General features: G+C 43.1%; 1 protein-coding gene across 1 annotated transcript in view; it reads right to left on the reverse strand.

The window, feature by feature from the left end:
- Positions 1–14,856, reverse strand: part of FBN2 (fibrillin 2) — a 419,303-nt gene that overhangs the window by 225,316 nt on the left and 179,131 nt on the right. The window contains exon 20 of the mRNA XM_061625313.1: positions 97–216. Coding sequence (XP_061481297.1) covers positions 97–216 — 120 coding nt within the window. The remainder of the gene's footprint in view (positions 1–96; positions 217–14,856) is intronic.

Raw genomic sequence — 14,856 nt, forward strand, 5'->3', positions numbered from 1 at the left:
ACTCTCCTCACCATATTAGGGATTTAACAAACTAAAGAATGTAATCAAGTGAATTTATGTTTTTGTTTAAAGAGTAAAACAAATCAATTGACTCACCAATGCAGATGAAGCCCGTAGAGTCTAGTTTGCTGCCAGATGAACACTCACAGATGAAAGAACCAAGATTGTTCTTGCAGATACCATTGACACAAGGGCTGCTTTCACATTCATTTGTATCTATAATCCAGAAGGAAAAGACACTGTGAGACTCTCCATGTGTTTTTGGAAAATATTATGATATATAAACCCTGCCATGAACCACGTTATGCCAGAATGTCTGGAAAATTTGTTTGCTTTTTTTTAAGAATTAAACTAAATTTCTATAATGCAGAGAATGTAGGAGATAAAGGGCTTGCATAGTTTTCAAAGTGCTAATTAACTGGCCATTTCACAAGCTACAAACTTCCAAGAACTTGGATTGAAAATGTTTTCCAGAATCAATTATAATTGTTTTGTGAGAAATCAGAATCCATTTAATGGAAAGCAATCCATTCCCTGCCACAATGTGCTGTGGCCAGACAAAGACCTTATTGTTTCTGTCATTTATGGCTCCATGAGGCCTTGGGAAAATTAAAAAGACACTGCCAGAAACTAAGCATTACAATGCTGTTTGTAACTCCACAGACCTGAAAACTGCATTAAAATGCTATAAATATAATATGCAAAATAATATCCCCTCTAGCTCATTTGCTATATTTCACCTGCCCCTTTCCATGGCTCCTCCCCAGACTTCTTATGTGATGCTTTTAAGCAGGTCCACAATGCAAGTGAAGGGCACCACCTGACAATATAAACCTTTTTAAAACAGTAACATTAGCTTGAACTTAAAAAAAAAAAAAACTAGGAGCACAATTCTCTAAGGCAGCCTTTCCCAACCAGTGTGCCTCCCGATGTTGTTGGACCACAACTCCCATCTTTTCTGACCATTGGCAATGCTGGCTGAGGCTGATGGGAGTTTTGGTACAACAACATCTGGAGGCACACTGGTTGAAAACGGCTGCTCTACGGAATAGTTTTGTATATATGACAGTGTCTTTGCAGTTCATCCACATCTCATCCACATTGATTTTAGTCTTAAAGCAAATGAGACGTATCCAACAGAGAGTTCATGTTGTAGCTCAGGAGGGGAATATATTTTAGTGCACAATTACTTTCTCAAGAAGGGACCAAGAACTAAATCTAACCCAATAAACCTAAAATTAAAAAATAAGTGAAAAATTCAACTCAAGAGCTGGTTAAGCACTAGATACACACTAGTTTGTAATGATAAATATATAGATTAGATAAAAAATAAATTGTTCACTTATGGAACAATTATGCTTCCCTTGAATCTGATATGCTACGCCATGCTCCCATTCCCATCTCAAGACTTTATTTCTCCAGATATTTGGCTCCTTTTCAGTCAAATGAAATATGTAATTCAACTACTCTCTGATTATATTTTTACATAAATGGTGTGGAACAGCTATATAGTAGCGCAATCCTGAACACCACGTGAGTGTTGAACATCAAGTAAGTGATTTGATTTGGGTTCAGATGCCCAAAGTACCTGCAGAACATCATATCATGCTGGCATTGCCTGGATGTTGAAACACTTGTAAAAAAAGCTTAGGACAGAGGGACAAAGTCCACGTGATGCTCCATCACACGTCGTTTGCCCCCAGTGGTTTTTATTTTCTTTTACAAACTCTAAAGGGCAAAACCAGATTAGGAGAGAGGGCCTTCTTAACCAATTCTTAACCAATTTCACTCTAGCAGCTGTTTTGTTGTTGTTAAAACCACACACACACACACACCTTTAACGCTTTTGCCACTGTGTGGGAAAAGATATGGTAACTCAAGCATCCACACTTAATTCCTTTAGCTGAACTTCATGGGAAGATTCCACAAAAAGATCTCATATCATAAACAGGCGAGTCTCTGCTTATTAACCAATGCCTCAGAGCAGAGTTAAGACTACTTTGTACTTGTCACTGAGGGTTTTTTTTTGTCTTCACAACAATCGTGTGTGGATCCAGGATGTGGTCAATGCGTCTTTGCGGGAGGGAGTAGTCCAGGATGCCCTGAAAGAGTTGGTGATCCAACCTCTCCTGAAAAAGTCCACCCTGGACCCACTGGTTTGTGACAACTACTGGTTGCAAATACCCCCTTTTAAGGAAGGTGATTGAGAGGGTAGTGGCACAGTAATTGAGAGGGTTGTGGCACAGCAATTGCAAGTACTATTGGATGAAACATTATCTTGACCCATTCCAATCTGGGTTCAGGCCTGGTTATGGGGCTGAATTGACCTTGGTCACCTTTATCAGGAGAAGGACAGGGGGAGTGCAACCCTGTTATTCTTACTTAATATCTCAGTGGCTTTTGATACCATTGACCATGGTATCCTTCGGAGTTGATTTAGAGAGATGGGTATTGGAGGCACTGTTTTACAGTGGTTCCGATCCTATCTCCAGGGTCAATTTCAAAGAATAGCTTTGGGTGATTATCTTTCACCCCCGACAGTTGTGCTGTGGGGTGCACAAGGGTACCATCTTGCCCCCAATGATGTTTAAAGTGTATATGAAGCCCTTGGGAGCAGACATCAGGAGACTTGGGGTGAGGTGTCAGCAGTATGCTGGTGATACCCAGCTCTATTTCTCTGCAATATCTGAATTGGGAGAGGCTGTGCAAGCCCTGGACCGGTGTGTGGACTCAATGGTGGGCTGGATGAGGGCCAATAAACTGATTATGAATCCTAGCAAGACAGAGGCGCTATGGCTTGGTGAATCCCAAGTTCAGATAATTGGTCAATTGTCTGCTTTGGATGGGATCATACTCCCTCTGAAAGAGCAGGTTCGTAGTCTAGGGGTGCTCCTAGATCCTTCTTCATCGCTAGAAGTCCAGGTGACCTCAGCTGCAAGGAGTGTCTTTCTCCAGCTTTGGCTAGTAAGACAGCTGCCACCATTTCTGAACTGGGATAGCCTGACCATTGTTGTCCATGCACTGGTAACCTCTAGGCTGGATTACTTGTAATGCGCTCTATGTGGGGCTGCCTTTGAGGTTAGTCCAGAAGCTGCCGTTGGTGCAAAATGCATCACTGCAACTGCGCATTGGGGCAGGGTGTTGTTGTTGTTATGTGCCTTCAGGTCAATTACAATTTAGGGCGACCCTATGAATCAGCAACCTCCAAGAGCATCTGTCATGAACCACCCTGTTCAGATCTTGTAAGTTCAGGTCTGTGGCTTCCTTTATGGAATCAATCCATCTCTTGTTTGGCTTTCCTCTTTTTCTACTCCCGGCTGTTTCCCCAGCATTATTGTCTTTTCTAGTGAATCAGGTCTTCTCATGATGTGTCCAAAGTAGGATAACCTCAGTTTCATCATTTTAGCTTCTAGTGATAGTTGTGGTTTAATTTGTTCTAGCACCAATTATTTGTCTTTTTCGCAATCCATGGTATATGCAAAGCTCTCCTCCAACACCACATTTCAAATGAGTTTATTTTTCTCTTATCCACTTTTTTCACTGTCCAACTTTCACATCCATACATAGAGATTGGGAATACCATGGTCTGAATGATCCTGACGTTAGCGTTCAGTGATACATCTTGGCATTTGAGGACCTTTTCTAGTTCTCTCATAGCTGCCCTCCCCAGTCCTAGCCGCCTTCTGATTTCTTGACTATTGTCTCCATTTTGGTTAATGACTGTGCCAAAGTATTGATAATCCTTGACAAGTTCAATATCCTCATTGTCAGCTTTAAAGTTACATAAATCTTCTGCTGTCATTACTTTAGTCTTGTTGACGTTCAGCTGTAGTCCTGCTGTTTTGCTTTCCTCTTTAATTTTCAACAGCATTCATTTCAAATCATTGCTGATTTCTGCTAGGAGTATGGTATTGTCTGAATATCTTAAATTATTGATATTTCTCCCTCCAATTTTCACACTTTCATCTTGGTCCAGTCCTGCTTTCCGTATGGTATGTTCTGTATATATATTAAGCAAATAGGGTGATAAAATACACACCTGTCTCACACCATTTCCAACTGGGAACCAATCAGTTTCTTCATATTCTGTCCTTACAGTAGCCTCTTTTTCACAGTATAGGTTGCGCATCCAGACAATCAGATGCTGTGGCACCCCAATTTCTTTTAAAACATTCCATAATTTTTCATGATCTACACAATCAAAAGCTTTGCTGTAATCTATAAAGCACAGGGTGATTTTCTTCTGAAATTCCTTGGTCCATTCCATTATCCAATGTATGTTTACGATATGATCTATGGCACCTTCATTTTCTAAATCCAGCTTGGACATCTGGCATTTCTCGCTCCATATATGGTAACAGCCTTTGTTGTAGAGTCTTGAACATTACTTTACTTGCATGAGATATTAATGCAATAGTTTGATAATTATTGTATTCCCTGGGATCCCCTCTCTTTGGAATTGGGATGTATATCCCTATACGGTTTCGGCCCAGTATATCTGAAGGAACGCCTCCAGAATAATCGATTATGCCGCCTGACGAGATCAGCCTCGCAAGACCTTCTCTCGGTCCCACCGGTGAGAACAGCTAGGCTGGTACGGACCAGAGAGAGGGCATTTTCTATTGTGGCCCCCACCCTTTGGAACTCCCTCCCTTTTGATCTCAGACATGCTCCCTCCTTGTCCAGCTTTCGCCGAGCCTTAAAGACCTGGCTATTCAGGCAGGCCTACCAGATTGGGACAGATTAATTTTATGTTATTATGAACTGAAGGATGGTTTTTTAGCTTAAATTTGGTTATGCTGATATTTATATGTATTGTTTTTAATTTTGTTGTACGTCGCCTAGAGTGTCCCTAACCTGGACAGATAGGCGACTGAAAAATAAAATTTATTATTATTATTATTATATGGAACCCTTCCAGTCTGTGGGCCATAGTTTAGTTTTCCATATTTCTTGACATATTTTTGTCAAAACCTGGACAGATTCAGTCTCAGTAACTTGTAGCAACTCTATTGGTGTGCCATCTAATCCTGGTGATTTGTTTCTTCCAAGTATTTTAAGAGCAGCTTTCACCTCGCATTCTAAAATTTCTGGTTCTTCATCATACGCTTCCTCCATGAATGAATCTGTCATCCTTGCATCTCTTTTATAGAGTTCTTCAGTGTATTGCTTCCATCTTCCTTTTATTTCATCTTGGTCAGTCAGTGTGTTCCCCTGTGGATTATTCAACATCCCTACTCTTGCTTTAAATTTCCCTTTCATTTCTCTAATCTTTTGGAATAAGGCTCTTGTTCTGCCTTTTTTATTGTCCTCTTCTATTTCTATACAATAACGATTGTAATAGTTCTCTTTGTCCCTATGTACTAGTCGTTGTATTATTGCACTCAGGGTTCTGACCGTGTTTCTGACTCCTTTTGCTTTTGCTTTCCTTCTTTCTTTAACCATTTCAAGAGTTTTGCCAGTCATCCATTGAGATTTTTCTCTCTTTTTAACTACAGGTATTATCTTTTTGCATGCTTCCCTGATAATGTAAGAACATAAGAAGAGCCTGCTGGATCAGGCCAGTGGCCCATCTAGTCCAGCATCCTGTTCTCACAGTGGCCAACCAGGTGCCTGGGGGAAGCCCGCAAGCAGGACCCAAGTGCAAGCTCTCCCCTCCTGAGGCTTCCGGCAACTGGTTTTCAGAAGCATGCTGCCTCTGACTAGGGTGGCACAGCACAGCCATCATGGCTAGCAGCCATTGATAGCCCTGTCCTCCATGAATTTGTCTAATCTTCTTTTAAAGCCATCCAAGCTGGTGGCCATTACTGCATCTTGTGGGAGCAAATTCCATAGTTTAACTATGCGCTGAGTAAAGAAGTACTTCCTTTTGTCTGTCCTGAATCTTCCAACATTCAGCTTCTTTGAATGTCCACGAGTTCTAGTATTATGAGATGCCATGCATAATTTTATACACTTCTATCATGTCTCCTCTGACCCGCCTTTTCTCTAAACTAAAAAGCCCCAAATGCTGCGACCTTTCCACGTAAGGGAGTCGCTCCATCCCCTTGATCATTCTGGTTGCCATCTTCTGAACCTTTTCCAACTCTATAATATCCTTTTTGAGATGAGGCGACCAGAACTGTACACAGTATTCCAAATGCGGCCGCACCATAGATTTATACAATGGCATTATGATATCAGCTGTTTTATTTTCAACACCTTTCCTAATTATCGCTAGCATGGAATTTGCCTTTTTCACAGCTGCCGCACACTGGGTCGACATTTTCATCATTCTGTCCACTACAACCCCGAGGTCTCTCTCCTGGTCAGTCACCGCCAGTTCAGACCCCATGAGCGTATATGTGAAATTAAGATTTTTTGCTCCAATATGCATAATTTTACACTTCTTTATATTGAATTGCATTTGCCATTTTTCCGCCCATTCACTCAGTTTGGAGAGATCTTTTTGGAGCTCTTCGCAATCCCTTTTTGTTTTAACAACGCTGAACAATTTAGTATCATCAGCAAACTTGGCCACTTCACTGCTCACTCCTAATTCTAGGTCATTAATGAACAAGTTGAAAAGTACAGGTCCCAATACTGATCCTGATCTCCTCCATTGGGAGAACTGTCCGTTTATTCCTACTCTCTGCTTTCTGCTTCTTAACCTTCCTCTTTCAACAGGCCTTTTGAACAGAGACCTTAACCTAAACAATGTCTGTGCTGAAAATTAGAATTGCTTTTTCAGATGTTTTTAAGTTTGTTTTTAAAAGATTTTTAAAAAGATGTTTTTTAAAAATATTTTTTAAAGTCTTTTGTTTTTACGATGTTTTAAAGTGCTTTTACTGTTTTTGTTTGCTACCCTGGGCTCCTTCTGGGAGGAAGGATGGGATATAAATTTAGCAAATACATACATAAATAAATAAATTATTACATGTATTTTATAGATGAGAAAGTGAAGTGATAGTGATTCTAATATATATTTTGTTTTAAACATATATATTTTGTTTTAAACATTTTAATGTTGTATTTTATATTGTTATGACCCACCCTAGGACTCTTTGGTGAAAGGCTGTAATAAATCTAATCATCATCATCTCTGCATGCTTTTCAGTGGAATTGAAAATATGCAGTTTTGTATGCATTTTTCTATAAAGCATGCATTTGTGTGCCTTTTAAAAAACAAAATTCAGAGAAGTGAATAATCTAACTGATAGCTGCTGTGTTCTGATTCAGTTATTACTCCAGAACCAGCAAATCAGATTGGTTCCCTTCAGAATATGGACCAAAGAAATTTCTCTTCCATTCCTAACTTGGACTGGATTCCCAAGTACACATCCAACTTGTTCCGGTCCTTCTCACACCCGCAGGGATGTTGGTTGTCCTCTCAGCCAACTCTCAGATCTCCAGTTGCTGCTCCTAAATGCCAGATCGGTACATAATAAAACCTCCCTCGTCCACGATCTGATTGTGGACGAGGCAGCCAATCTGGCATGTATAACCGAGACCTGGGTGGGTGAGCAGGGAGGAGTTAGTCTCTCCCAGCTCTGCCTACCGGGGTATTTGGTCCAGCATCATGGTAGATCTGAGGGTCGGGGAGGTGGGGTTGCTGTGGTCTATAAGAGTTCCATCTCACTCACCAAGCACCATGTCCATGCAGTTACTGGCCTGGAGTGTTTGCACCTTGTGCTGGGCCAGAGGGACAGGCTGGGAATCCTTTTGGTGTACCGCCCACCTTGCTGCCCAATGGCTTCCCTAACTGAGCTGACGGAAGTGGTCTCGGAGGTATTGCTGAGATCCCCCAGACTATTAGTACTGGGGGATGTCAACATTCATGCCGAGGCTACTTTGTCTGGGGCAGCTCAGGACTTCATGGCTTCCATGACAACCATGGGGCTGTCTCAATATGTTAGTGGTCCAACACATATGTCGGGGCATACTCTAGACCTTATCTTTGCTACTGGACATGGGGATAGTGATCTGGATGTGGGGAGTCTTACATCTTTCCCTTTGTCATGGACAGACCACTGCTTGTTGAAGTTTAGACTTTCAGTAGCCTTTCCCCTCTGCAAGGGTGGGGGACCTATTAAATTGGTCCACCCCCGGAGACTAATGAATCCTGAAGGTTTTCAAAGGGCTCTGGGGGATTTTCCGGCTGATAGGACTGGCGCTCCTGTTGAAGCCCTGGCTGATCTGTGGAATGCGGAGATGACCCGGGCTGTTGACATGATTGCTCCTGCGCGCCCTCTCCTATGTAGAGCTCATACAGCTCCTTGGTACACGCCAGAGCTGAGAGCGATGAAACAAAATAGGAGGCGGCTTGAGCAGAGATGGAGACAAACTCCCGACGGATGCAATCATGCGCTGGTTAGTGCTTTTACCAAGCTGTATGTAGGAGCGGTGAGGGCGGCAAAAAAACATTTTGCTGCCACTATTAAGTCATCTCTTTGCCGCCCAGCAGAGCTTTTTAGAGTTGTCCGAGGGCTACTCCATTCTGGCCTTCAGGACACGGTAGAATCATCGGTGGCCCGCTGTAATCAGTTTGCTGAGCACTTCCAGTGTAAGATTTCATGCATCCGCCGGGACTTAGACTCCCAATTTATAGCGGCTGATCCTAATGAGGTGTCCGGAGCACAGTCTTGTCATGTTTTATTGGATGAGTTTCAGTTGGTCCAGCTCGAAGACGTGGACAAGGTGCTTGGACAGGTACGTGCAACCACTTTGGTACTGGATCCTTGCCCCTCCTGGCTAATAAAAACTAGCAGGGATGGAACAGTTGGCTGGGCCAAGGAAGTGATAAACGCCTCTTTACGAGAGGGAGTGGTCCCTGGCTGTCTGAAAGAGGCAGTGGTGAGACCACTTCTGAAAAAACCTTCCTTGGACCCAGAAAATTTCAACAGCTACAGACCGGTAGCGAATGTTCCATTCCTGGGCAAGATCTTGGAACAAGTGGTTGCTGGCCAGCTCCAGGCGCTATTGGATGAAACCGATTATCTAGATCCATTTCAATCGGGTTTTAGGCCCAGTTTTGGCACTGAGATGGCCTTGGTCGCCCTGTTTGATGACCTATGTCGGGAGAGGGACAGAGGGAGTGTAACTCTGTTGATTCTCCTTGATCTCTCAGCGGCTTTTGATACCATTGACCATGGTATCCTTCTGGAGAGGCTCACGGAGTTGGGAGTTGGAGGTACTGCTTGGCAGTGGTTCTGCTCCTACTTGGCGGGCCGTCTCCAGAAGGTAGTGCTTGGGGAACATTGTTCGACACCGTGGGCTCTCCAATGTGGGGTCCCGCAGGGGTCGGTTTTGTCTCCCATGCTTTTCAACATCTACATGAAGCCGTTGGGTGCGGTCATCAGGAGTTTTGGAGTGCGTTGTCATCAGTATGCTGATGACACGCAGCTCTACTTCTCCTTTTCATCCTCTTCAAGTGAGGCTGTCGATGTGCTGAACCGTTGCCTGGCCGCGACAATGGACTGGATGAGAGCTAACAAACTGAGGCTCAATCCTGACAAGACTGAGATGCTGTTGGTGGATGGTTTCTCTGATCGGATGGTGGATATATACCCTGTCCTGAATGGGGTTACACTCCCCCTAAAGGAGCAGGTTCGTAGTCTGGGAGTCTTCTTAGACTCTTCCTTTTCACTTGAGGCTCAAGTAGCCTCGGTGGCCCGGAATGCGTTCTACCAACTTCGGTTGGTAGCCCAGCTACGTCCCTATTTGAGCAAGGAGGACCTTACATCAGTTGTACATGCTCTGGTAACCTCGCGTTTGGACTACTGCAATGCACTCTACGTGGGGCTGCCTTTGAAGACAGTTCGGAAGCTACAGCTAGTGCAAAATGCGGTGGCCAGATTGTTAACAAGGACCAAGCGGTCCGAGCACATAACACCTGTTCTGGCTCGCCTGCACTGGCTACCAATATGCTTCCGGGCCAGATTCAAAGTGTTGGTATTAACCTATAAAGCCTTATACAGCGCGGGGCCACGATACCTGTCAGAACGCCTCTCCCGATACGAACCGGCCCATACGCTACGTTCTACTACGAAGGCCCTCGTCTGGGTTCCAACTCATAGAGAGGCCCGGAGGGTGATGACAAGTTCTAGGGCCTTCTCAGTGGTGGCCCCCGAACTCTGGAACAGTCTCCCTGAGGAGGTGCGCTTGGCGCCGACATTGTTATCCTTTCGGCGCCAAGTTAAAACCTTCCTCTTTTCCGAGGCATTTTAATTTTAATTTTAAATTTAAATTTAATTTAAGCTAAATTAATTTTAAATCTGTTGTAATTGATTTTAGATTGTTTTATTTTTATATGTCTTTGTTGTATTATACTGTGTATTTTATTGTATCTCTTGTGTTCACCGCCCAGAGAGCTATTGCTAGTCGGACGGTATAAAAGTCTAATAAATAAAATAAATAAATAAAATAAACTGTCTATTCATTCAGACACAGAAAGTCAAAGGACCTGATCATATCAACAACTTTTAATTGTGCAACTGGCTTACTGGAAATGGTTTTTATCCCTTCCCACACCTCAAAATTATTTGTCTGGTCAGTATTTTCTGTCAGCAAATTGTGTATACAGGCTGATGGAATACAAACAAACTGGATATGTCCTAATGCAACTCGTCTGCGTGACATGTCACAACAGTTGATCTGCTGTTTAGAAAGCAGCAACAAACCTCCAGTGGAGGCTGCTACTCATTGGGAGGAAGACAGGGATACCAACAGAAAGTGGACTCAGATACAATCACAGGCATAGCCAACTATTTCTAATTTTGCCCATATCTTTCCTGCTGAGTTCTACAAGGGACATCTCTGAGACTAAGGGGAAGGAAGCTGACACCCAGTGCCAGTCCCTTGACTATATGTAAATAAGACTGCAGGCAGGTGGGGCCTGACTGAAGGCACACTGAGGTTGGTAGAATAGTGCCTCCATTGCAAGCCCCCATCTGGGGCCAATTTAGTCCTTTATTATTTACAGAACATGCAGGAACCACTTGTTGAGGTGAAAAAAAATGATTGTTACTAAATAAGATAATAGTAGACTTCTGAAGTTTAGTTATTTAGTAGTTTGAAGATAAAAATTATCCTGTCCTATGGCAAATACTGTTCCTTTCTGTTTTTAATTATTTGGATCCAGAATTCACTCTTGCCAGTGGAGCATTCTCTGAGTGGAGTTTATCTCAGAGAAATACCTGTTGATGCAGGAGAATGCGATGTTTTCTTATTTCCCCCTCCCCTTGCTGCCCTAAGTGTAGGGATGAGGAAGAAATTTGTTTTAGTTCATACTTAAAGCCAAACCTACTCAACTCACACTTTCCAAAACAAAACACAGCCCTTCTTCCAAATTTGCTCTTCTATAAATTTTGCAGTGCAGTTCTTAGCCAAGTAATGTGTACAAAAATGTGTATATACTAGGATAAAGTGTGTATAAAATGCATATATTAGTGAAAAACAAAATGTATTATATTAGGAAGACTAAATACTGTACTAAGATGCTGATGAATTTTCATCAGGACTTTTAAAAAATCAAACTGATATATAAATGTGGAGATCTGAACTTCAGATTGGAAAAATGAGAAATTGAGAGAAATCAAAATTGACACCTATACCCAGTGCCATCTTCCACACTGTTCCAGAACACAAGGGAAAAGTCACATTCCACCCCCACTCCTGCTAGTACGATTTCACCCTGGATCAAAAGCCTTCTATGGACGGAAAGAGCCTTGTGTAGTTGTCTGTCAGTACTAACATTAACTGTCACAGGCATGAGTCTTCTTTTTTGTTATATGGAAGTTGTAACAAAATGTTTGAATTGATGCTGAAACTTGGGTTTTTTTTACAATAAACTCTGCTTTCTATTGCACTTTTCCTGATATAATGTAACAATTATAAGCATAACTGCTTTGAAAGATTTTTTTTATGTACATGGCAGTGATGACACTACAGACACTATTTGCTACTATTGCCCAAGAAAGGAAAAGGACTAATGCTGAATCCGGCACAACCTTTATTCTAACCTAAGCCATCTACTTAATTAGTGTTGGCGTGTGTGCGTTGTTGTGTGAAACAGCATACATTACGTTGGAGTTAAGTTGAGCAAGAAACTTCTTCAGAGCATGTTAAGAGTCTTTATTGAAAGACATTAAGGCCAGAGGCTTAAGAGTAAATACATGTAGAGATTCTTCAGTCACCCCCCTTCTGGTACATCTCTCTCCATAGATAAACACAAAAGACAGCCTCTCAGCTCAGAGGCATAATTCAGAAGAAGACGACAACACATAGACTCTGTTAGAACTTTCCCAGTCGCTATCAGATGGCTACCATAGCAACGGCCCTGGCCGTCCGTTCCCAGACAGGGCATAGACATAACTCCCCCTTAACCACAGTTACGTCTTCACACTTGCAGGCTTCATGGAAAACTACTAGAGACAGTAATGCCTACTGGTCACCAGCCCAACAATTAGATATATACAGTGTTTTGCAAAAGTAATCAGACCAATCCATGACTGAATTACAAATGGCACATTGTAATTTCGTTCTAGATGATATTTTATTATGAAACACTGAAACTCAAAATCAATTATTGTAAGGTTACATAGGTTTTTGTTGGGAAATGTTTGTAAGAAACATAAAAAACTGAAACATGTTGCTTGCAAATGTATTCAACCCCCACACATCAATATTTGGTAGAGCCACCTTTCGATGCAATGACAGCTTTAAGTCTTTTGGGGTAGGTATGTACCAGCTTTGCACACAATGCTGGAGGGATTTTGGCCATTCTTCTTGGCAGATTCGCTGCAGTTCATTCAGGTTGGTTGGATGTGGACTGCAATTTTCATCAAAGAGCGCCATAGATTTTCAATGGGATTGAGATCAGGACTTTGACTGGGCCAGTGTAGGACATGCACCTTTTTGTACTTGAGCCACTCCAATGTTGCTTTGGCCTTGTGCTTGAGATCATTGTCCAGCTGAAAAGTGAATTTCCTCCCAAGCTTCAATTTTGTAGTGGATTTTTGCAATATTTCCCTGTGTTTTGCTCCATCCATTCTTCCTTCAATTTTAACAAGATGCCCAGTCCCAGCTGATGAGACTCATCCCCACAGCATGATGCTGCCACCACCAGACTTCACTGTAGGGATGGTGTGTCTTGAGGCATGGGCAGTGTTAGGTTTGCGCAACACATGGTGCTTTGAGTTTTGGCCAAAAAGCTCTATCTTGGTCTCATCTGACCACAGAACCTTTTCCCACATCACAGCTCCACTCCCAGCCACTGAGCTCTGTAGTTCAGTTTAGTTCAAAGTGACTGTTGTTGTTATTTATACCCCGCCTTTCAGCCAAAGGCCCTCAAGGCGGCTTACAAAGAAAAATAAACAAAGGTATAAAAATACAATATAAAAATACAGTAAAAATACAATAAAAGCAATACAATTTACAAAAATTAAATTAAATAACAAATAACATAATAACAACAAATAAAATTAAATAACAAATAACATTATCATTATCGGCACAGCCAAGAAATAGGAGGTGGTGTTAGCGGGGGTGGTAGCTCCCGAGAGGCAGAAGGGCGAAAGGCATTTGAAAAGTTGTTTGCTGTTTCAATGTTGTCTTCCTCTCCATGTCCTCGGGCTCACTCAGCTGCTGCTCCCCGGGCTTCTGCTGCTGGTGGTGGTGATGGTTTGTGTCAGGGGCAGCTGCGGGAGCTTGGGCTTGGGGACCTGGGCCTTGCCTGGAGCAGGAGGAGGAGAAGGACATGACGGTGGCAGCTGTTGCTGAGCAGGAGGCCCCATGCCAGGAGGCCCCGAGCAAGAGGCCCTGCACCAGGCTGTTGTTGGGCTGGAGGCACCGGGCTATTGTTGAGCAGGAGGCCCCTGTGCTTGGAGGCCCCGCACAGGGAACCCCACACCGGGCTGTTGTTGAGCAGGAGGCCCCACACCAAGAAGTGGCAGCAAGGACCTGGGCCTTGCCTGGAGCAGGAGGAGGACGTGGCGGCACTTGCGAATCTAGTTCCATACCAGTTTGTACGTGTTTTGTTTTGTTACTCCTGAACACCAACCACGCTGGCTGGGACTGATAGGGATTGGGACTCCAACAGTGTCTAAAGGGCCACAGCTGTTCTCTGTCTCTGCTCTGTGCTGCGCTCCAAGTCCTTGCCGGCTGCTGCTGTGGCTGCTCCTCTGCTGCCGCTGGAGTCATCTTGTCCACCTTAATGACCATGGCCGGTCGCCGCAGCCTCTCCTCACCCGCTGTCTGTCCTTCTGCTTTTGCTGCTCAAGGAGGCGCTGCCGCTGTCACCAGCCTCACTACACCATCTTGCCAGGATGCAGAGGCTCCGCCCACCTGTCATGTTGGCCTTTCTGTGGCTCACAAGTCTCCTTCTGGTTTGAGTGCTGACTTTTGAGACACAACCTTTTCTTGGCAGTGTCTGGTGGTGTGATGCAGCTTCCACCTGCTGATTATTGATCCAACTGTGCTCACTAGGCTATCCAAACACTTGGATATTATCTGGTACCCTTTTCCTAATCTATGCATTTGTATTACATTATCTCTCACTTCCGTAGAATGGTCTTCATTTTCCTTCAGATCCACATGATCTGATCCTTCACTAGAGGGTTTTTAAACTGACAGTGTGACAGCAACTTTAATGGTTCAAAGGTGAAGGCCAATGGTAAGGTAATTGTGTCCTCGATAGGGCAATTTCTTTCATCTGTGTAAACTGGGAGCTTCCACAGCATAGGAATTGAATACTTATGCAAGCAACATTTCAGTTTTTTATGTTTCTTACAAACATTTCCCAATATAAAACCAATGTCACCTTACAATAATTGATTTTGCGTTTCAGTGTTTCAAAATAAAATATCATACAGAACGAAA

Source organism: Rhineura floridana, chromosome 1, assembly GCF_030035675.1.
Source record: "Rhineura floridana isolate rRhiFlo1 chromosome 1, rRhiFlo1.hap2, whole genome shotgun sequence".
Taxonomy (NCBI): Eukaryota; Metazoa; Chordata; class Lepidosauria; order Squamata; family Rhineuridae; genus Rhineura; species Rhineura floridana.